Here is a 24,436-nt window from a genome sequence, read left to right as displayed (position 1 = left end):
GCATGTGTAACAGTCTCTCAACATTTTTACAAAATGAAAATGAAGCCACAGGAAGCTGTAAATTTGGTCAGAGAGGCAGGGTATACTATATCTGGCTCCAAGATTGAGGGTTCTCTTGGCAAAGTGCCCTCTGGTGGGGGCCTTCCTAGATCAATCAGCAGCGAGAGGTCATTTAAGTTTCTCACAATGCCATGGAGCGATGTTATGTCAGGGGCATCGTGGGAAATTAAAATGGTGGCTCACAGAGTCAGACACCAGAGTAGGTGTCAGAGCTGGTGGGGCCTGATTGTGGGCTGGGGCCCTGCCAGCTGCCCAAAGTGATGGGTGCTGATGGAGGCTACTTAATCCTTTTCCTACAGGCCATTTATATGATCAAATCACCCAGTCTGCTTTTCCACCTGCAGAGGAAAAGAGACCGGTTCTCAGTTTAAGGTACTTTAAGCAAAAGTATTTGTATGTTGAGTAAAGATGACAGACATGTTATAGATACAGTCACACCACTAGTTCAGCAATATGTGCTAAGGCAAGAGGCAAGAATATTTTAATATCTATCTTCTAGCTGGAATCTGAAAGACTGGTTTAGTACCACTTACTCGTTCTCCTGGGAATCCAGGGGGTCCTGGAAAACCCATATCTCCTTTATCTCCTTTTAGTTCCTGCCGCAAAAATATTAAAAGTAAAATTAGTATTTATTAATTTAATGGAGCCAAGAACTTTGTAAAAAGCATAATGACTCCAAGCAAACAAACCTGAACCAAAACAAGCAAAAACACAAACTACACGTTGTTAAAACAGACCCCGCTGGTGTGTGAGAGAGGCACATGTTGGCACACAGAGGGTCAAACTACACATTGGGCTTCTTCACACAGAGCTTTTATCCTGCTATTGGGATTGCTCACTCACGGAAGTTTGTGGGTCCTTTTCATGATGTTGTCAACCTCCAGGGCCCATCCAGAGGTATTTCCTGGTTATTCCATCTCAAAAAGATCCGGAAATAATGAAGTATCTATTTAAGTCGGGATGTTGCACTATTAAAACAGCCACTAGATGGCACTGTTTCATTGAGTTCTATGGAACCTTGAAAATTAAAAACTTCCCCTCTCAGTAATCACATGGTCACCACTGTAAATATGGAAAGGCTCCACAATGGGAGGACTGCAGGTTTCTTCTTTAATGTAAAGGCAGCCGTTATGTTAATTACATCATGTGTAGTTGAGCCTATTCTTTTTTTACACAGGAGTAAGTGCACAGCCCTGATTTGGATCAGAACCTGCACACACCAGGAAGGAAGGAGTAAACCTCCCCACACACCATTTCCTTCCCCAGATTCCACACACACACATGCACACATGCACACACAGCCAGTGTGGGGATTTAAAGAAGGAAAAAAGCCTCCATTGACTCCAATGGAGATTTCCTCCCTTTTTCCAATCCCTGCGGGGGCGGGAGGGTGGAATTTCAGGAAGCAAATGGGGGGGGGGGTTAATTTGCCTGTCCTGGGATGCACTGGTCCAGATTGGAATTGAGGCCATGTGCATTTACTCTCGAGTAAAAAAAAAGCACATAGGCTCAGCTACACGCTACACACTTAATGAAAAGTGTAGTTTGACCCAGAGGCTGCAGTTCTATGAATATTTATTTAGGAATAAGGTCCGTGGAACTCATGCATAGGATGGTGCTGTTAATATACTTTCAGCCCCTTTTTAGCAACTGCTCATTCCTCATCAGGAGGGGGGGATGGACGACATGAGATGGGGAGAACTGGCACCTCCCCTATCAAACTGCTGTTTAAATTCAAAGGGATTAAAAATGGAAGCAGGTGGTGGTGGTTCCAAGGGGCAATTGCTGCTAATATTTCTGATGTTCAGAAGTGAGTGCTGTTGTTTATGTAGCCAAACTAGCACCATCCATTCAAAAGAGGGAGGTATCTGCAGGCATGGGGGACCCAAAGGTTTGCAGAAGTACCAACCCCCCCCCCCCGCAAACTGTTTAGGAAAAAACCTTGAGGGGGGAACTCTCCCAAACAACCTGGTGAGTGTTCTCAGTGGTCACAGGATGCTGACTGATGGTTGGATGGAGGAGGGAAATGAAAAATGTAATGGCATATTGTGGAGGAGGGCATGTCTCACTGACTGGAACAGTGAACAGCAGCACTCCACGCTGCAACATTTTGTTGAAGGTCCCACTTGCTGCAGCTCACCCCAGACTCTGCATGATGTGCAGGAGTAATGTCAGTGCTGGGTTACCCCACAACACACTATATCTGATTTTCAAGGTATAAAGTGTCTTATAACCCTTCCTTCGGGTTCCTTTTGTGCTATGCAGGAAAACTGGTAGCTGAATACAACGATTTAGGGATACTTGAGTAATTCAGTCTTTGCAAACTCCTATATGGACCTGATCTGCACCTTCTGTCTTAATGTGTGGACTGGATCTTAGTTATCCACTGACTTTTGTACTTCGGGAGTGTTCTGACATAGTTCTCAGCTCAAAAAATGTATCAAAATATATTTAGAAATGCATATTTTGAAATGAAATACATTGAAACATATGTATAATGTGACTTTTTGTGTAGATTAAATAATTATTTATTAATATGATAATTGGATGGAATGGGCTTATGGGTGAAATAGGCTGATTGAGCCATCCCCACACAGAATACAAAGTGAAAGTATCCTGGTGAACAACTGTATATAATCATGGAATCATAGAATAGTAGGGTTGGAAGGGGCCTATAAGACCATCGAGTCCAACCCCAATATAATATTGCTTATTATAATAAGCAATATAATAATGCCTATTATATTGGTCATTAACAGTATTATATTGATACCGTGATATTATCTGCTCCAGTCAGTGTTACAATAACTGTTCCTATGGGTCCAGGGGGTCCCATTAGTCCACCATCACCCTGTAATTAAAAAGAAGAACCACAGGAGTTATTTTCATGTATGAATAAGGAAGCTAGGGTCATATATGCCAAATACTGGATATTAAGCAAGATATCCACAACAGAAGAATGGGGAAATAAGATGTATATGAGTTGTGGCCAAATTAACACACTACTTAAGAGTGTGGAAAAGGCATAACAAATTTAATGAAAAGTGGCAATTATTTTTTACTGAAATAGCAAAGTGCAGCCATATGTTTAATTTATTGCAAACAATTGCTGGATCTGTTTAATAAACCATTCATTATACAACTTTGAAATGTTATAATAAAACAACAACAAAAACAATACAGTTACAATTGACTGATTTTCATTACAAGTAAAGTCCATTTAGGCAGATACTAATCTAATTAAACTATTTAGATCAAATATTCTGCAAGATGTAAATACTGTATATCCATAATAATATATCTGCTGGAAATGCATGTTGACCATGAATAGGATTTGGCAATAAAGATAGCAGAATGTAATTTTAGGCCAGAGATTTAGGGCAGTATCCAATGCAACACGAGGACTAATGTAAATTACATTGCAGTAGCATAACAGACCTCTAGCCAATGCCAATAGCATTAGGTGGCATGACAGGCTTCCCCGGAAAAAAGTTGTGCCAGCTAATGCTATTGGTGTTGCGCTAGAGGTCCCATATGCTAGCATGACATAATGTAGTTCTTCTAATCAAGTATCTTATCTCCAACTGTGATCTGTCCTGGAGGCATAACAAATCTTTCACAAGTTATTTTGAGATTCCTCTTTCTGTCTTTGCTTCCCCCCTGCTACTCCTTACTGAAAATAACCTGATTATTTCATTTATTTATTTCTGATCATTTTAATTCTGCATCCTGCATTAAAAAAAAACACCCTGCAAAGTTTATCATGATCTAGCGAAGTTCTGTACCAACAAGGAATTTTTAAAAAGCCATTTGTGTGAATATATAATTAAACTACAGTTTATTGTATGGTATCCAACTAGCGTCCCTCTGCTGATGAAAGACATCCATCAGCAGAAGAGAGAGGGGTGATTTTCAACTATTACCCCTCTGCCCTGCAGCTCCCTGTCTCCCTGCACCCAAAAAAACCTGGTCCACAGGGGAATTGCTGAAAATCACCCCTCCCCATTCCTCTGTCAGATTCCTTCCATTGGCAGAGGGACGCTAGTTGAATACCACTCATTTAATTTAGCAAAATTTGCCAGTGGAGTTTGGAATGTAAGTGCAAATGAAATCAAGAATCCTGTTGCAGGCAAGGGAACTGAAATAACCAAACAGGTTTTTACGGGCAGTATCCAACGGTATCATTCTGCAAACTCAAACAACACCAGCGGAGTTCTGCCACATCTCTCCATTGTGCAAGCGGTTGCACATTATGCATGCACAACTGGTTGTGTAAATGTGAGGTGCAAGTAGTTGCACAATCAGTTGTACAAGTGTGATGCGCAACTGATTGGACTAACAATTGCGCAAACAGTTGTGCAAGCATGATGTGCAAACGGCTGCACAACTGTGCTTGTGCAAATGTAACTTTAGTTGGATTCTCCTCTTGCGCATAGTTCAGAACCTAGTTTTTGCTAGTGCAACATCATTTGTGCTAGCGGAATGACACAGTTGGATACTGCCCTAGGAGTTAGATACTGCCCTAATTTTGCAACAATAGAGCACAAGGAAGATAGCTACACTTTGAACAGGTTCTAGACTTAAAATGTCCCAGAAGAAGCAGAAATAATTGCAGGAGGTGCACATAGTAAACCACACTGGCAGGACCACAGCATGTAGGAAAACAAAGAGTTTTAGGGTGCAATCTATACATGTTCAGACAGGAAAATGCCCTAAAACTCCCAGCATTCCCCAGCCAGCATGGCTGGCTGGGGAATAGGATTTTTTCCTGTCTAAACATGCCTAGGATTACACCCTTAGTTATTTTAGAAAGAAAAATATAGGATTATATATTGTTACCTTTATTCCTTTGGCTCCAATGACTTTAACACCCATGAGACCCTACAAACGGAACCAAAATGTCATTAAAATATATTTCTAATGCACAAATCAGCAATGGAATTGGTAATAAATGGTACTAGGTGGTGAGGGTTAGGGTTGTTCAGATCATAACTCTGAAAATACCTTGGGTCCTGGAAGTCCTGGTCTTCCTACTGCTCCCTAAAAGGCAAAAAAAAGATAAGAAAAACATTAAATCTTTTACCTGAAATGTGTTGTGGAGGAACCATCACCTACTCTATTCTGTTTGCAGGGAGAACAAACAGAGAGGGAGGTACTTATTTGTAATTCACTGTAAATATAAAAAGTAAGGAAGGATCATTTAAATTTGCAAATTGCACACAAGCATGTTTCTGACAATATAGTCACTCATAATAAAAGATATTTAAAAAACAACAAGCCACATGGATACATTTTGCTCAGTCCTTCAGTCGTGTCCGACTCTTCGTGACCCCATGGACCACAGCACGCCAGGCCTTCCTGTCCTGTACTCTCTCCCGGAGCGTGCTCAAGTTCATATTCACTGCATCGGTGATGCTATCTAGCCATCTCATCCTCTGCCGTCCTCTTCTCCTTTTGCCTTCAGTCTTTCCCAGCACCAGGATCTTTTCCAGGGAGTTTTCTCTTCGCATTAGGTGGCCAAAATATTTGAGCTTCAGCTTCAGTATCTGTCCTTCCAATGAGCACTCAGGGTTGATTTCCTTTAGGATTGACTGATTTGACCTCCTTGCAGTCCAGGGAACTCGTAAGAGTCTTCTCCAGCACTACAGTTCAAAAGCATCAGTTCTTCGGCACTCAGCTTTCCTTATAGTCCAGCTCTCACAGCCATACATTACTACTGGGAAAACCATAGCTTTGATTAGACGGACCTTTGTCGGCAAGGTGATGTCTCTGCTTCTTACTTTGCTGTCTAGATTTGCCATAGCTTTCCTCCCAAGGAGCAAGCGTCTTTTAATTTCATGGCTACAGTCACCGTCTGCCGTGATCTTGGAGCCCAAGAAAGTAAAATCTGTCACTGCTTCCATTTCTTCCCCTTCTATATGCCCGGAAGTGATAGGGCCAGATGCCATGATCTTCGTTTTTTTAATGTTGAGTTTCAAACCACCTTTGCACTCTCCTCTTTCACCCTCAACAAGAGGCTCTTGAGATCCTCTTCACTTTCTGCCATTAGGGTGGTATCGTCTGCATATCGGAGGTTGTTGATAATTCTCCCAGCAATCTTAATTCCGTCCTCTGATTCATCCAACCCGGCATTTCTCATGATGTACTCTGCATATAAGTTAAATAAGCAGGGTGACAATATGCAGCCTTGTTGTACTCCTTTCCCAATTTTGAACCACTCGGTTGTTCCATGTCCGGTTCTGACTGTTGCTTCTTGACCCTCGTACAGGTTTCTCAGGAGACAGGTAAGGTGGTCTGGTACTCCCATCACTTTAAGAATTTGCCACAGTTTGTTGTGATCCACACAATCAAAGGCTTTAGCATAGTCAATGAAGCAGAAATAGACGTTTTTCTGGAATTCTCTTGCTTTCTCCATGATGCAGCGAATGTTGGCGATTTGATCTCTAGTTCCTCTGCCTCTTCGAAACCCAGCTTGTACTTCCGGTAGTTCTCGGTTCGCATACTGCTGAAGCCTAGCTTGTAGGATTTTGAGCATCACCTTGCTGGCATGTGAAATGAGCGCAATTGTGCGGTACTTTGAACACTCTTTGGCGTTGCCCTTCTTTGGAATTGGAATGTAAACTGACCTTTTCCAGTCTTGCGGCCATTGTTGAGTGTTCCAAATTTGTTGGCATATTGAATGCAGCACTTTAACAGCATCATCTTTTAGGATTTTAAATAGCTCAGCTGGAAGACTGTCATCTCCACTAGCTTTGTTGTTACTAATGCTTCCTAAGACCCATTTGACTTCACTCTCTAGGATGTCCGGCTCAAGTTCAGTGACCGCACTATCATGGCTATCAGGGACATTCAGATCTTTCCTGTATAGTTCTTCTGTGTATTCTTTCCACCTCTTCTTAATCTCATCTGCTTCTGTTAGGTCCCTGCCTTCTTTGTCCTTTATCATGTCCGTCTTTGCACAAAACGTTCCCTCTAGATCTCCAATTTTCTTGAAGAGATCTCTAGTCTTTCCCATTCTGTTGTTTTCCTCGATTTCTTTGCATTGTTCAGTTAAGAAAGCTTTCTTGTCTCTCCTTGCTATTCTCTGGAACTCTGCATTCAGTTGGATATATCTTCCCCTTTCTCCCTTGCTTTTCGCTTGCCTTCTTTCCTCAGCTACTTGTAAAGCCTCATCAGACAGCCACTTGGCTTTCTTGCATTTCTTTTTCTTTGGGATGGATTGAGTTGCTGCCTGCTGAACAATGTTACGGACCTCCGTCCATAGTTCCTCAGGCACTCTGTCTATCAGGTCTAATCCCTGAAATCTATTCCTCACCTCCACTGTATATTCATCAGGGATATGATTTAGGTCATACCTGAATGGTTTAGTGGTTTTCCCTACGATCTTCAATTTAAGCCGAAATTTTGCAAGTAGCAGCTCATGATCTGAGCCACAGTCAGCTCCAGGTCTTGTTTTTACTGACCGTATGGAGCTTCTCCATCTTTGGCTGCAAAGTACATAATCAATCTGATTTCGATATTGACCATCTGGTGATGTCCATGTGTAGAGTTGTCTCTTGTGCTGTTGGAAAAGAGTGTTTGCTATGATCAGCGTGTTCTCTTGGCAAAACTCTATTAGCCTTTGTCCTGCTTCATTTTGTACACCAAGGCCATGCTTGCCTGTTATCCTGGTGATTTCTTTACTTCCTACTTTAGCATTCCAATCCCCTATCATGAAGAGGACATCTTTTTTTGGTGTTAGTTCTAGAAGGTGTTGTAGGTCTTCATAGAACCGATCAACCTCAGCTTCTTCGGCATCAGTGGTTGGGGCATAGACTTGAATTACTGTGATGTTGAATGGTTTGCCTTGGATTCGTACTGAGATCCTTCTATCATTTTTAAGATTGTACCCCAGTACTGCTTTCCCACCCTTTTGTTGACTATGAGTGCTACTCCATTTCTTCTATGGGATTCTTGCCCACAGTAGTAGATATGATGGTCACCTGAATTAAATTCGCCCATGCCTGTCCATTTTAGTTCGCTGATTCCCAAGATATTGATGTTCAATCTTGCCATCTCATGTTTGACCACCTCCAGCTTACCTTGATTCATTGATCTGACATTCCAGGTTCCTAAACAATATTGTTCTTTACAGCATCGGATTTTCTTTTCACCACCAGACACATCCACAGCTGAGTGTCCTTTCGGCTTGGCCCAGCTGCTTCTCTCTTTCTGGTGCTACTTGGAAATACCCTCTGCTCTTCCCCAGTAGTATATTGGACACCTTCCGACCTGAAGGTCTCATCTTCTGGCGTCATATCTTTTAGCCTCGTGATACGTTCCATGCGGTTTTCTTGGCAAGAATACTGGAGTGGGTTGCCATTTCCTTCTCCAGTGGACCACATTTTGTCAGAACTCTCTGCCATGACCTGTCCGTCTTGGGCGGCCCTGCACGGCATAGCTTATGGCTTCACTGAGTTACGCAAGCCCCTTCGCCACAACAAGGCAGTGATCCATGAAGGGGACATGGATACATAAGCAATATTATATCATTGTCTGGGATTTTTTGTTTTAACAAAGCTAGACATCTTGATCTTACTACGTTATAGTATCCATGGAGTGGCTTCTGCTATAACTACACCTACCTTGGTCTACTTAGCTTTTTAAAATTACTTTTTACATCTGAGAGCTCAGCAGTGGTGATTAAACCATCTATACCTGCCACAGTAGGGCTGGATCCCATTGCTATGGGACGGCATGAGATGTGGCTGTTCAGGAACAAAGAGAATGATCCTAACCTTTAGATCCTCTGGCCATAGGGGGGTAGGATGTGGCTGGAGTGCCCCTCCCCAAGGTAGAGAAGCTCTGCCACTGGGAGGGCACATCAGCCCTGGCACACCTGTGAAAGCTCCAGGGGTGTAGATCTACCACCAGCAGTATTTCTTCCAACAGTAGGCCCCCAAGCAGGGTGTTCCAGGGGCAGATTGATCCAACCGGGGTGGGGCTGGGAGAGATTTCACAGAACTTCCCAGAAAAAAACCCCTCACCTCCTATCCTTGCCAGCACAAGCCGGCGGGGTTTTGGAAGTGGCAGATTGTCACTCCCACCCTCCTTATGTAGGAGTGCACTGTCCAGGGGCAGCCCTATATTGAGTCAGACTATTGGTCTATCTACCTTTTTAATGACTGCCTGCTGATCGCCAGTGTGATATTTCCAAGCCCTTTCTAGAGACGCCAGAGATTAAACCCAGAACCTTTTGCGTGCAAAGCATGTGCTCCACCAGTGAGGTACTGTGCACAAGTATATGCACTCCGGCATCAGATCACTGCAACACCTATGTATGTATTTATCTATTCATTTACATATTTACTATATGTGCATAGACTGCCCAATAACATATACATGATACATTCTCTGGGCAGCTCACAGAAATAAAACAATAAAACACAATATTAAAATACAATACAACTTAAAATGGGTGCCTAACAGCAAAATCCTATGGGTAAGGAGCTGAAATGATGGACCGCTCCAATCTTAGAGGCCATATTCTGTTGAAAGCCCTGCTGGGCTCTGGCCAAAGGGGCAGAAGTTACAGTGGAGGCTCCCCCCCCTCTTTCCCCCCACATAAGGGAAACTCAGTTAGACAGGCCTCAGAGCTGGTCTAACATCCCCTCTGTCTTAGGGGGTGTTGTTAGGGGCTGAAGGGGCTGTGGATCCTTTGGATCCACACACCCAATTTGCTGATTTCTCCCTGTTCCCTAGGAGGTGGTGACTGGAAGGAACCAGGACTCCAGGAGGAAGAATCCAACATCGGGAAAGTCATAGCTGTGACTAAGTCCTCAGAAGGGTTTTCCCAAACAGTAGGAGTGGTATCCGGTTGGAGCCATGGCGTCCTGCAGTGACTTGCAGAGCTCCGCAGGTTGCTTATCTCAAACAGCTGTGAAAAGGTTGAGAAACCTTTTTATCTTCCCCTGGAATTAAAAGGGGAAGCTTACAGTACCATCCGGATGAAATCTTGGAAGAACACCTGCTTCTGCGGAGAAACAGAGAGGCTGAAATCTAAGATTAGACGCTGGAGTGTCATCTACTGAACACTGTTAGAAACTCCTAAGCAATTAGGAGACATAAGGACAAACGGCTCCAAACAGTATTTCTGAATTTAAACTACCAGAAATATCTGAGGACTTGTAATTAAATCTGTGTGTTTGTTTTTTTGTTTTGTTTCTGCAATTATACTTGCTTGTTGTGCTTTTGAAAGTGGAGGATGGCAGTACCAAAAGAAAAAAAGAAAGGCTTGAGAACGCCATCTAGCCCCCCAGTTGCTCCCTTGGCAAAGGTTTCTAGAAATGCTGGAGATGAAGAGGAGTTACTTGCTTTGATAAAAACTATGTTTTCTTAGCTACCAGAGCAGTCAAAGAAACTTGAAACAATTCAGGACTCAATTATTGCCCTTCAGGGGGCTGTGGATTTAATTAATATCTCTTTTCAAAAGATGGAACTGAAGGTTAATGCTCTTGAAGATCAGGTTACTGCTCATGAAACAGTCATCGAAGCATCTCATAATATTTTGTCTGCTCGAATTTCCCAACTAGAGGCCTTCACAAGTACAGCAAATCTATGTATCCTTGGTATTAAAGACGTGGCTACTGATATAGGTTTGGCTGAATTATGGATAAACTTTTGCATGAGCTATTTGCTTTACCATCTGATTTTTTACTTGATATTTAGCATGCATATCGTGTCCCTGGTTCAATACGTGGCACTAAAGGGACTTTTGGGACTGTTATTGTTCAATTTTCACAAGTCTCTACAAAACATCTTATGTGTGTGGCAAGAGAACGAGATGAGCTTCGGTGGGGATCAACAAATGACAAGATTATGCTCTTTCCTGATTACACTAAAGAAATTGCTGACAGAAGAAGGCAATTCACCAAGGCAAGAAGTTTGGCAAAGCAAATTAACCCGCAATATCATATTAAATATCTGGCTACATTTTGCATTCTTTTTGAAAGCCAGATGAAAAGATTTTTGGATCCTGATGCTGCAGAATCATTTTTAATTGGTATTAAAATTAAAACAAGGGAACCAGTTCTCTCAGCCTCCAGAGTTGGAACTTAGCCATCTTTACTGTTCTTTAAAAGTGCTGTTTGGGCTATAGCTGATAAGATGTCTAGGCAGTTTGCCAGAGTAAATGTTTGCATATTTCTGTTTTTTCCCCTCCTTTTATGTGTTATATTGTAATAAAATGCCTATTTGTATATGTGTGTGTACACATATAAATATATTTTTAGATATGATATTACTTAAAATATACAAATGATTTGCTTTTGTTTTTTGTTTTTTTAACTTTTTCTTAAACTTTTTTTCTATTATTATTATTAATATCATTATCAGATTATTATTATTACTATTTCTTGTTGGCTAACCCTTAAATGTTTAGTAATACACGTTAACTGAATGGTATGGATTGTTTGCTCCCATTCCTTTGCTATAAGATTGAGGTTATGATACGGAAAGATAAGGTTTACCGTTTGTGGTATAGTGGATTGAAGATTTAATAATACTTGCAATATTTGGAAGAATGCAGTATCGGTATAATCTGCAATTGGACTTATATTTGGATATTTGGTTTGTTCCTATTGAAGTTTAATATAATCCTTTCTCCCCTTCTTTTGCTATCCTCCCTTTTTTGTTTTTTTCCCCTCAGAATACTGTAATGTTGGAAACTGAAGATTCTAATTATGTTGTTGGGAGTGTTTATTTCACTTATAAAAATAAAACAAAAATAGATTCAAAAAGAAGAAGAAAAAAGAAGGGTTTTCCCAAACAGTCCTATGCCCCCTAAGATGCTGTCCAGCGACCATGGGATTGCTCTCTAAGGGAATTAAGGCAAAATTCCCACTAGATTTTAATAGTATCGGACCTATAATGCAATACATGTTCTTTTAATAATTCCAACCAACAAAAAAATTGAGATTTTCTACTTACTGGAAACCCTGGAGGGCCTTCTGGCCCAATCAGCCCTGGTAATCCTCGAGGGCCTGGTTCACCCTTTACATCAAAACAAGAAATATAAATAATTCTTCCATCTTTAATTCTTCTTAATTTTGTTTTTTTAAAAAATATAGTATAAATCAGTTACTACTATACTTGAGTATTTTGTTCCCTTTTACCTAGGGATGTACGAAAATCACTTACCTTTCGGGGATTATGCTGATGGTGCGGGGGGAGGCGTTCTGTCCCTCCCCCCGGAATCCTCGCTGGGGGGGGAGGCGCTCCGTTCCTCCCCCCCCCCCGGAATCCTGGCCGGCCGGCTGTGCTCTACAGCGATTCTGCGGAGCTGCCGGCCGGCTCCGCCAGCAGCCGGACATCTGGCCACTGGCTAGCAGGGACGCAAATGGTGGCGGCCGTAGCCGCCGCTGTTTGCGTCCCTGCAGTCAGCTGTGATAGGCTACATAAATGTTTATGTAGCCTATCACGGCTGATTAAAAAAAACACCAAAAAATGCGCGTACGCAAATGGCGGCGCCCATGGGCGCCGCCATTTGCATTCCTTATTTTGGCACATCTTAGTCTACGTAAACATTTACGTAGACTAAGACGGCGAAAATAAGGGGAACGCAAATAGTATAGCTTCTACGCTATTTGTTGTTGTTCAGTCGTTCAGTCGTGTCCGACTCTTCGTGACCCCATGGACCATAGCACGCCAGGCCTTCCTGTCCTGCGCTCTCTCCCGGAGCGTGCTCAAGTTCATATTCATTGCATCCGTGATGCTATCTAGCCATCTCATCCTCTGCCGTCCCCTTCTCCTTTTGCCTTCAGTCTTTCCCAGCATCAGGGTCTTTTCCAGAGAGTTTTCTCTTCGCATTAGGTGGCCAAAATATTTGAGCTTCAGCTTCAGGATCTGTCCTTCCAATGAGCACTCAGGGTTGATTTCCTTTAGGATTGACTGATTTGACCTCCTTGCAGTCCAGGGGACTCGTAAGAGTCTTCTCCAGCACCACAGTTCGAAAGCATCAATTCTTCGGCGCTCAGCCTTCCTTATAGTCCAGCTCTCACAGCCATACATTACTACTGGGAAAACCATAGCTTTGATTAGACGGACCTTTGTAGGCAAGGTGATGTCTCTGCTTCTTACTATGCTGTCTAGATTTGCCATAGCTTTCCTCCCAAGGAGCAAGCGTCTTTTAATTTCATGGCTACAGTCACCGGCTGCGGTGATCTTGGAGCCCAAGAAAGTGAAATCTGTCACTGCTTCCATTTCTTCCCCTTCTATATGCCAGGAAGTGATAGGGCCAGATGCCATGATCTTAGTTTTTTTAATGTTGAGTTTCAAACCAGCTTTTGCACTCTCCTCTTTCACCCTCAACAAGAGGCTCTTGAGATCCTCTTCGCTTTCTGCCATTAGGGTGGTATCGTCTGCATATCGGAGGTTGTTGATAATTCTCCCGGCAATCTTAATTCCGACCTCTGATTCATCCAACCCGGCATTTCTCATGATGTACTCTGCATATAAGTTAAATAAGCAGGGTGACAATATGCAGCCTTGTCGTACTCCTTTCCCAATGTTGAACCAATCGGTTGTTCCATGTCTGGTTCTGACTGTTGCTTCTTGACCCTCGTACAGGTTTCTCAGGAGACAGGTAAGGTGGTCTGGTACTCCCATCACTTTAAGAATTTGCCACAGTTTGTTGTGATCCGTTCCCCTTATTTTCGCTGTCTTAGTCTACGTAAATGTTTACGTAGACTAAGACGTGCCAAAATAAGGAATGCAAATGGCGGCGCCCATGGGTGCCGCCATTTGCGTACGCGCGTTTTTGTTTTTAATCAGCTGTGATAGGCTACGTAAACATTTACGTAGCCTATCCCGGTGTTTTTTTAAAATTTAGCCGTGATATGCTATGTCAATCTTTGCGTAGCTTATCATGTTTTGTTTTGTTTTTAACCTGGAAATGGCGGTGGCAGCCGGTTGGAAGACTGGCTGCCGCAGCTGCCGCTGCCGAACCGCTGCCAGAGCTGCCACCGGAGCTGCCGCTGGAGCCGCCGCCGCCACCAGGAAGATCCGCCCCAGGTAAGTCCCATCCTGGGGGGAAGGCGGGGGGGTGGAGGGCCGTTCCGCCACCGATTTCGGGGGGCCGAATGCACTGGCATTCGGCCTCCCCGAGATCCATGGCAGAACTTTCGTACATCCCTACTTTTACCATATTTTGATATCCATGAATACAAAAATCAAAATAACAATCCCACTGAGCAGTAGTAGCAATATATTTATTGTGAACCAGTAAGCCTTCACAACATAACTTATAGCATATAAAATATATACATTGGGTTGGATCTGAAGGATCCTTTCTGCAAGCAGAAGAAGTGGAACACTTCTATGAATGAAAGCACATTGCATGAATGGAAGGGAACCTTTGGATCCAACTCATTACATTCAACAATGACAGCTCAGAGTTTTGGAGTTGCGGTCCTACACATCTGGAGGGCACAGGAAGGCTGCCCTATGGACTGTGATATTCCTGTCTACAAAATCATGCCAACGTTTTGCAACTAAAATAGCAAACTGAGCAACTTTCACATGGATGTATGTATCCATATAATTTAACAAATATACTAATGCCCAGTTAACCAAACTGATCCTTAAAAGACCCAGCAATTCCTCTCTAGGAACTCTATAAATGGAGAAAAACAATATATAACGAGCAAGCTACTCATTACTTTGCCTCATGGGCAAAGTCTTATACTGCTCTAACTTAACTAAAGATTCCATGGTTTGCTATCCCACAAAACTGAACACATGTATTCATGTCTAAAAGATTATTCTGCAAAATAAATTATTCTCAGGCTTACCTGAGATCCAGGTGTTCCTGGCAATCCAGGATCACCTTGGGAAATATAACTCTGGTTATATCCATTTGCAGAACATCCCTTGGGAATTAAGAGAGAGAGAGAGAGAGACAGAGAGAGAGAGAGAGAGAGCGCAAGAGTGAATTCGTCCATTATGTTCAATATCGGACAGGTGGAGCATTGCACCAGCATGTCAGAGCTAAAAGCTCCCAGACAAATGCAGCAAACTGAGTATCTTTTGATTTGATTTTTTAATGGTGACCAGGAGATTTGAGAAAATGTCTTCCAATAGTGGAAGGGCTGAGAGGATTTCCTTCATTCTTTCCTTATTGTTTGTTTGGTTCCCCATGCACCTGAATTCTGGGATAACTAGGATAATTACTACAGTTCACTAGAGAACTGGAATATGCACAATTTGCTGCATTTTTGAATGCCTTCCATTAATTTTCAACCTTCCCTCCTTTTGCTTTACAGATGTGCATTGATAAAACACTTGAAAAAAGCAACCTTGATGTGTTCATAGGTATGCATGCTTCAACATTTTTCCTGCATAGTGTTTCACTGATGAGCACATGCACTCTTGCACATTGGTAAATTATCGCACATAAAGAATCTTGATGCAACTGTACTTGACATAATCATATCAAGTCTGTTTTTTCCCCCAAGTATTTTATCAATGCACACACATGCACATACTCATCAGTAAAATAATATACGTAAAGAATCTTGATACTCCAATATATTTTATCAATGTGCATGGATAAAGTAGGAGAGAAGACATGAATGAACTAAAGGAAATGAAAACTGCATGAAAATGCACATACACAGAACTCTGTGTAAAATTTGACTGTATTAAAAAAATCCAGAAGAAATTACAAATTCCTGGAACTTTGGTTCCATTCAGAAACATGACAAGTATTTCAGAACTAAAATTTTGAGGGGGAAAATGAATGCAATTATTTTGGGAGAAGTGTCCCTATACCAAAAGAATGGACAAAACTACATTTCCTGCATTTCCTGTAAAAAGAAAAAAGAAAAGTAGATCCTGCAAGCCTGAAGTCTGCCCTCCATGATCCTAATCCATAGCATTGTTTTTTCTTTTGCAGGTTTACTGACTTACTTTTCCTCCTTTGATGCCTTTAGGACCCTAGATAGAGAAAAATACAACATATTATAAATGCATAAAATCTAGTATCAGGAATTTAAGAAGACAGTTTCTAATATGGGGGCCTTAAGTGTCCAGGGAAGTGTTCAAAATCACAAAGTACTTACAAGTACTGTCGAATGGCAACATTATAGAAAGATAAGGCCCAGTCAAGCCCATTTTACTCTCACAAATGTGCAGTGCATATTTCCTATATGTATCTACTCAGAAGTAACCCCCACTGGGATCGATGGGACTTAATCCTAGGTAAGTGTATAGAAAATTGCTGCTTAAATGATCCAGAAGAATAATCTTTCAATATTTTTTCAATATTTTTAAACTATGTTTTTATATTTCTTGTTGTCACTTGAATATAGAATAAAATAACAACAATACTGAAATCAAAAGAACCTCCAAAGAGGTGTTTACAAGCGTGAAACTGATGTACGTATAAAGTTAAAAAAGACAAATGGAACTATGTAACAGTCCTTGATTGTTATGTTATGTAGCAATGTCTTTTCAGAGTACTAATTGATGATTTTCAAAGTATAGCAGGATTTCTGTTGGCTTTTGAGATAAATGGGAACTGTGTGGTCTAATCTTGCCATACCTTGGAACATACATACTTGCTCAATTTGTCTATTAATGTAAGTTTCCATAATTTTTGGCTAATTTGACATTGATAATTTGAAACATAACTCCATGCTTCTCCTCATTTTCCCCCCAAGATAGTACTGTGGTTGATAATTAATTTTAATCTAATAATTTGGACCTCTCGGATGAGAAACTCTACACAGGGCTCATTAGACGATTATAAACTGAAACTTACTGGTGATCCTGGAAGTCCTCCTTGCCCTGGGAACCCTGGAAATCCCCTCTCACCCTGGAAATTAGAGAAGTGGTGAAAGAGAAGCTGGCACAGAGACAAAGATATGTGATAGACCCATAGGAACGATGCACTCTGTTACTCCGTTCACACACCTTCCACAAAACTCTTACAGGCTCTAAGGAGTGTCACAGGGCAATTCTTTACCAAATGTGCACTCCCCCTTGCTCTAAAGGCAAAGGGACAGACACTGGGGAGCTGTCATGGTGTGTGTCCATAATGTGTCCCCGTACAATTCTGTCCCCATTGCACTTTATGTTGCTCACTTTGGCAAGCACTGATGTACCTGCCACATAAAGTGTGAATTGATCTTAAGGCCCAACTCTCCACTAAAGAATGGATGCTACTGTCATTACTAGAAGTGCACATACATACTGGTGTGGTGCCACCAGGAGGCTATCGGGTTTTGCTTTATTCTTACCTTTGTCCCATTGCATCCTGGTATACCTAGACGACCTGGGGGACCAGCATTTCCTGGCTCACCCTAAAAATAGTTACAACATTGCCAAAGTAACTATTACTGCAAATCAGAATTACTCATGACAGACATTTGACTATAAAGGCAGTCATCACCAGCGGCCCTTCTCCGTGAGCCCCTGCCAAAGGAAGTGAGGCGGGTGGCTACTAGGAGGAGGGCTTTTTCTGCTGTGGCACCCTGGCTCTGGAATGAGCTCCCTAGTGAGGTTCGCCTGGCATCTACATTGTATTCCTTTCGGCGCCAGGTGAAGACCTTTTTATTTTCCCAGGCATTTTAGCATTTTAGCTTTCTAAATTTTTATCTTTGCTGTTTTAAATCTGTATTTTAAACTCCTGCACTGCTGCTAGGTTTTATTGTGGTTGTATTGTTATATTGTGGCTTTAATGTTCTATATATTTTAAATTGTTTTATTGTGTGTTGTTTGGTTTTAATTTTTGTGAACCGCCCAGAGAGCTTCGGCTGTTGGGCGGTATAGAAATGAAATGAATGAATGAATGAATGAATAAATAAATAAATAAATTGATTTAGCAAAACTGAATCCCACTGTACCTAGGGTTGTCAGAGAAATCCATAACGGACTCCAATGAATTAGGATTTCTATGAATCTGACTGGTAGATTCTGCAGCAGACTGGCTTTTTGCTAGTCATCCAGATTCTGTGGACTTCTGGCCTGTTTTTTTTTTACTGGGGGTGGGGTGGGGCGGGTTGCGCAAAAACATTGATATCAATAAATCTTTAAGATATAGAGAGTTAATTGTAAGATGGAGGTAATTAATATACTGGGATTTTATTGGTAATGTTTTATTTCACTTACCGGGAGACCTGGGGGACCTGAATAACCAGGGACTCCTGGGGTTCCCTAATGATAAGAAGAAACAGAGAAAGAAACCAGTGAGTACACTATTTTACTAAAACAAACCCAGAATTTCACAGAAACGGGATTGCAATTGTTCAAGGGTACAAAAGCATATATTTTGCTAACGCTAGCTCTTATCTGACCAGCTGCTGATCGGAGATAAGAACTTTTCCCTGAGGGGCAGAGGGGGCGGGGCATGGGGAGATACCTGCGGAATGATTCAGTCCCACTTCATCTGAGGGCATATCTACACCAACCTAAAATCTTTTAGGATTTAAAAGCCTCCATTTTAAATGCAGGATCACAACGACTCCCTTTTTCACATGCTTCCTTTCCCCCCTCCCCTTCCCCCCTCCTTCTCCCCATATCTGAGTCTTCCATCATCTTTCATCAGTTTTGCTCCTCTTCTTGCCGCTTTTCCTCTTTTCACGGAGGGAGCTCAAGTGGAACACAACAGGGTAATTTGATAGCTCATTATCTGAGATCTATTTAAAAATGGAACAAAAGGCATTTAGTTCAGGAGAGCCTTGGATGATCACAGCGTGATGTAAAGAGCCTGCAAACTTCTGTGAAGGAGCAATCTCAGTCACAGGATAAATCGCAGCTCTGCGTGAAGAAAGCGTGAGCCTTGTCTTGCAGAAGTGTGCCCTACTTACATCTGAGTAGATATGCAGAGGCTTGCCTTGCTTACTTCTGTGTAGACATGATGGTCATGCTTACTTCTGAGTAGACATGCAGAAGCTTGGTGTTTGGGATGCTATTGGAAAGTGCTGCTAAGTGATTCAGTCATGCTTACTTCTGGCAGACACACAAAAACTTGTCCTGCTTATTTCTAAGTACACATGCTGCTCATGCTTACTTTTGAGTAGACATGCTTCCTATTATAAACTGGGACCTGGGACTGGGGTGGAGGTTCACCTTCCAGCAGGACAATGACCCTAAACACACAGCCAAAGTTACACTGGAGTAGTTTAAAAACAGGAACCTGAATGTCTTAGAATGGCCCGCTCAAAGCCCAGACATCAATCCAATTGAGGACCTGTGGCAAGACTTGAAAACTGCTGTGCACCAGTGGTCCCCATCCAATCTGACAGAGCTTGAGCAATTTTGCCAAGAAGAATGGGCAACAACTGCAGGATTCAGATGCGCAAAGCTGGTATAGACTTACTCCAAAAGACTCACAGCTGTAATTGCTGCCAAAGGTGCTTCGACCAAGTATTGACTCAGCAGAGTGAATACTTTACTTTTGTGGCACAATAAAAATATTTTGCACTTACAGAGTGTTAAGTATGTTGAGTAAATCAAATGGGGAAAAAATGCCAATTAAATCCATTTTAATTCTAGGTTGTAACACAACAAAATGTGGAAATGTCAAAGGGAGGTGAATACTTATGCAAGGCACTGTATATTACTGAATACCAAAATACCAACCCTTGAACCTTTAGGCCCAGCATAGCCTACTGGCCCTGGAAAACCCTAGGAAGCAAAAGGAAAGTACAATTAATTATACTACAAGTTTATCTTCCTGCAGAAGATCCAAAGATGTAATTTAACTGTTCTTAGGTCCCATTTCTGTTGTACTCTAGTTATTAAAGGAATTAAAATAACAGACAAAAAACAAAGCAACTCCACTGCCTATTACATAAGCTCTAAAACAGATACACCTTTTTTAAAAAGGAGAAAGTACCTTAGCAAAACACAGGAATAATCATCCTGCTGGCAACTGAACAAATGGGAATTGTAAACACAAACTTTTTTCAGTAAAAGGTTTACAAGCAGTGATTCCTCTGGGTTGAAATATGGCAACAGTGTTGAATGTGATCAGTTTAATCTTATGATATACTACCTAAAGACCCATTCATAACTACTTTTGGATATCTTGAGGGCATAGTTGCTTGTGACGATATCGAAATGGTGATTTGCCTCTTAATTGCAGCCCAAATGGCAATCAGTTACCCACCTTCAATTAATGATTGGTGTCTTGGGTCTGGGACATCACCACTATGGTTAAGTTGACTAACATGAAAAGAGGTAGAGAAGGTATATCAATAGAGGATCAATTTACAGAAAAGTGGAGTCTTTTTATCATTTATTGGAATGAAAAAGCTCAGGAATTATTAAAACCCTTTTCTTTACTTGGGATGATTTAATAGCAGTTTTCCTATAAATATTGTTTTTAAATTCTTAATGCTGCTTTTACTTTGTGACTAATTTTGATGTTAAAATGTGATCATTGTAAGCAGTATTGGCATTATTATGTATCTGGTATTACAATATCACTATGTATTATGTAAATAACCATAAAATAGTAATTATTTTTTTAAAAAAGGTAAGAAATTCGGCAACAGAAAAAAATCTCAGTGATAGAACAGAATGTTCATAGACACAGGATGTGCTCGTTCACAAGCCCTGTTCAGGTGTTCTCTAAGTGTGTTGTTGATAGAACAGAATGTTCATAGACACAGGATGTGCCCGTTCACAAGCCCTGTTCAGGTGTTCTCTAAGTGTGTTGTTTAAGCACATGAGGAGGGGGAGCACTCTAGCCCTCACCCCCTCCATTGTCATACTTGTCATGCTCTACACATAGAAGATGACTTTGTGAAGGGAAGAGCCTCCTATATCCACAGGGGTTTGTAATCTTATGAAGAGCTCCCTGGGTTACAGGAGGTTCTCCTCTTCAAAAAGTTCCCCTCCACTTGTTCAGTGCTATGAGAATGACAATGGAGGAGAGCAAGGCTGGAGTGCTGCTGTTCCTTGCGTGTTTGAACAACACGCTTAAAGAATGCCTGAACAGGGCTACATTTTTTTCAATATATAGTCTGATTTTGAACGGTTCATATGGTCAGGTCACAGACTGAGATTTAAAAATGGGTTCATTTATTAACTGAACACATCTTTGGCCATTCACAGGAACAGGATGCACATAGATATTCATGTAGGAAGGTTTCTCAACTGTGTGCAGAGCCTGCTCTCATATACTTTGTATATGCATAGGGATTAGCAGTCTAATGAACGCCCATAACTTGGGGAGTGGGGCTTGTTGCTGTGATATCACTCCATCACCCCCATGTTTACTCACTGCAGTGCTGTCATTGGAACACGGCTCTTGAAGATTTCATGGCAATGTAACTTGTTTCAAAGGACGCAAGCCAGTCAAAACTAAGCATCTTAAGTCTCACTGATTTCAATAGGAGAGTTTACTAGGTTCTTACAACCCCTCATGGGACTTCAAATCCATGGGACTTCAAAATCCTTAACTTTTGCTGCATTGTGCCCAGATTTAGCAGCTTAACTAACCAATACCATTGATAGAACTGGAGATGGATGAAATAACGCAGTGAAAACATATTCAACTTTTGAAGTTTGTTGTGGCTTATGGCCAAAGAAATCAAATTTACTTATTTACTGTGGGAGTTCATGCCAAATTTGTCTGCGACTCTAATCTAGTTTCTCAAAACCATACTATCAATAAGATGGATCTATATTAAATTCTAAATAGGTGCATTTTACAGAACAGGCAGAGCAACATGCAATGAGGCCAGGAGAAGCAAAGTGACGGATCCATCATCCACCACAGCCCAAACCCTGCCAGCTCATGTCAGCCACAGCAGGAGGTGGGGACATCCCCCCATTTGTTTGCTTTGTCAGCTCCAGACTGGTCTAGATGAGGGGCCTAAGGGGTCCCCTCAGAAAATCTGCAAGCCACCATCACCCTGTTCCCAGCCCATCCATGAAATGCCCCACATTTCAGGGCTTTCCACCTGCTAGCTTTGGTAGTTTTCCATCACAGTGGTGCAGCAGAGACCTCAGTTGTTGCAACCCCCACCCACCCACCCACCCAGGGGTGCAGCTAGACCATTTTATACCCTGGACGTAATGGTCTTGTGCCCCCTGCCCTTTAGATGGCCATGTGTATTACTTCAATTGTAATGTACACCACTAACATTTCTCTTTCCCCCTCCTGCTGGCCGACCACCATTCCATGTTTTACAGCTGTTTAATCATTCCTTCTGTGTTAAAATGTTTGCCAACTCTGATTAAAAGAATGCTCTGAGCATCTGCAGTTTTGCATTTTAAGCTCACTTAAATCATAGCACCATCCATGACCACAGGAATTAAATAGAGTTTGCTTCTGCCACCCTGATGCCCTCATCGACTGAGATTCCCTGGGTGGTCATTGGGGGGGGGGCTGAATTGTGGGATCCTGAACTTTGGCTCGAAGTTCCAGCCCTAGCTGCACCACTTCCCCCACCCCCACCAGTGGAACTTCTCTCCGCAAGTGGAAGCCAACCTCCGCTACATCCTAACCCCCTCCAGCCATCAACAATGGAGGGCGGCGGCGGCGGCGGGGAATTCGGATTGCACTGTAAGCTACAAGCTCAGAATTGTCTTTTGCTTTTCCAGTGTTCTTCATAATAATCTCTCAATCACACAGTGAGAGTCTCACATGCACACGCATCAGACTACAGCATACCTTGGGTCCTTGTGGTCCAGGAGGTCCCTCTGGGCCAGGGAAACCCATCTGCCCAGGTGGGCCAGGATAACCAGGAAAGCCCTTTTCACCCTGGAAAAAAAATGCATGTGTATCCTTGTTGTTTCTCCTGAAAACTCACTGCAGATTTGGGGGTAAAATTCTAATGTTAGCTGGACACACCCATCCTCACCCACACCTTTCAGTTAATTCATAGACATTAATGGCACATCAGTCAGAAGCTTTCCCCATTTTGATGTGGCGCTTGAGAGCTAAGCTGGAAGGATAGGGCGCTGGCACTACAGATAGCTTAGAGACATGAACCAGGACCTTGAACCCTCATCCTCAAAGGATTCCAAGCCCTTGTCCTCAGAGCAAGAGACTCCATAGTTAATGATACAGGGAGAAGACTTGACTACTGAAAGGAGTCATGAGGCTTCCACCTCCCCGGGATGCAGTTCTCCAGGAAGACTCCTGAAGCCAGCTCCTCTACATCCAGAGGAAGTTGCATTACTGTCCTCAGGCTCTGAGAACTCAGGCCCTGAGGAAACCAGCATGCCACAGCCATTCCCATATCGTTGCAGCCTGAGGTTGCTAAAACAAGCCAGGCCCCTTTAAGAGAGCCTCAGTCAGCATGACGGTGGGGCTAACCAGAGCAAAACCCCAGTCTTGCTCTGATCATCATTGTTGGATAGTCTCTGTTAGTAAACAAGGTATGGCTTCTAAATTTTGAGCTGTACCTTATGGGACTTAGAGCTGGGTTTATCTTGGGTACCTGCTTTATCTGGGTAGGAGTGGGTAATGAATTGGCTGATCAGGCCACCAAGGAAGCATTGGGACATGATGTAATTTATATCAGATTTTCTTTATCACCATCAGAGGTCACAAGCTGTGTTCAGCATGGAATCAAACTGAACTGGCATTAACAGTGGGAGAGTGGTCTTTTGGGGAGGAGGATTTTTTCTTTCTGTCGAGCCCTGGGTGATTTTAGGCTTTCTGATCAATGTGGTCAGATTCAGCAGGTCTTGAGTGGACACTGCACTTTATGTAGCAATATGTTTGTTTTGCAGGAATCCACTCTCTTTGAGGTTTGTAGGGTGGATGCAACAATATACCATCTTCTCTGGGATTGTTTGCTGTGTAGTACTGAATGAGACTTACTTTTTAATGAGCACCAGATGTTGGGTGTTGAAGGCCTTTCTTTGGGGCCTATTCTCCAAATTAAGGATCTTAAAAGTGTGCTCCTCAAAGTGCTATGGAGATTTGTTAGAATTACAGGCATCTATGCCCACTTGTAAGAATTAGTTGTGGGTCCCCCCCCCACTTTTCCCCCAGCATGTAGTGGTCATGGGGTGGTTTGGGTCTTCATCTGCTATTCATTCCCAATAGAAAAAGATCCTTGTTGGAGCAACATACAGACAGCCCTATTTAACTTCTAGTCCCAGATCCAATTAGAGCTTTCCATGGTGCTGATTTCTTTTCACCTTGCTACCTGAGAAATCTGACCTAACCTGACCCCTGCTCCAGAACTGATCCATACCACACCCCTACAAACCAAGCCACATCGCAGAGCATCATCAGAACCCATAGCCTGAAACGGTCCAGTGAGAAGTGCAAAGACTCTTTTCTTGTCCTATCCATCACAACTGTTGGTGCAATGCCTAGTGCCACTTGTGATATAGGCAGAAGGGACAAGCAAGAGGATCAGGTGTAGTT

The 24,436-nt window shown here is 42.3% G+C and overlaps 1 protein-coding gene across 1 annotated transcript in view; it reads right to left on the bottom strand.

The window, feature by feature from the left end:
* Positions 1-24,436, bottom strand: part of COL4A3 (collagen type IV alpha 3 chain) — a 135,736-nt gene that overhangs the window by 77,624 nt on the left and 33,676 nt on the right. The window contains exons 3-14 of the mRNA XM_084847141.1: positions 22,724-22,813; positions 19,681-19,725; positions 18,208-18,252; positions 17,337-17,399; positions 16,859-16,912; positions 16,006-16,032; positions 14,889-14,966; positions 12,028-12,090; positions 5,065-5,100; positions 4,900-4,941; positions 2,834-2,911; positions 594-656 (exon numbers count right to left, since the gene is read on the bottom strand). Coding sequence (XP_084703267.1) covers positions 594-656; positions 2,834-2,911; positions 4,900-4,941; positions 5,065-5,100; positions 12,028-12,090; positions 14,889-14,966; positions 16,006-16,032; positions 16,859-16,912; positions 17,337-17,399; positions 18,208-18,252; positions 19,681-19,725; positions 22,724-22,813 — 684 coding nt within the window. The remainder of the gene's footprint in view (positions 1-593; positions 657-2,833; positions 2,912-4,899; positions 4,942-5,064; positions 5,101-12,027; positions 12,091-14,888; positions 14,967-16,005; positions 16,033-16,858; positions 16,913-17,336; positions 17,400-18,207; positions 18,253-19,680; positions 19,726-22,723; positions 22,814-24,436) is intronic.

Source organism: Heloderma suspectum, chromosome 3 (genome assembly GCF_057233095.1).
Source record: "Heloderma suspectum isolate Gila_16-S chromosome 3, 16-S_ref, whole genome shotgun sequence".
In the NCBI taxonomy this organism is placed as follows: domain Eukaryota; kingdom Metazoa; phylum Chordata; class Lepidosauria; order Squamata; family Helodermatidae; genus Heloderma; species Heloderma suspectum.
This window is presented reverse-complemented; position numbering and strand designations above follow the sequence as displayed.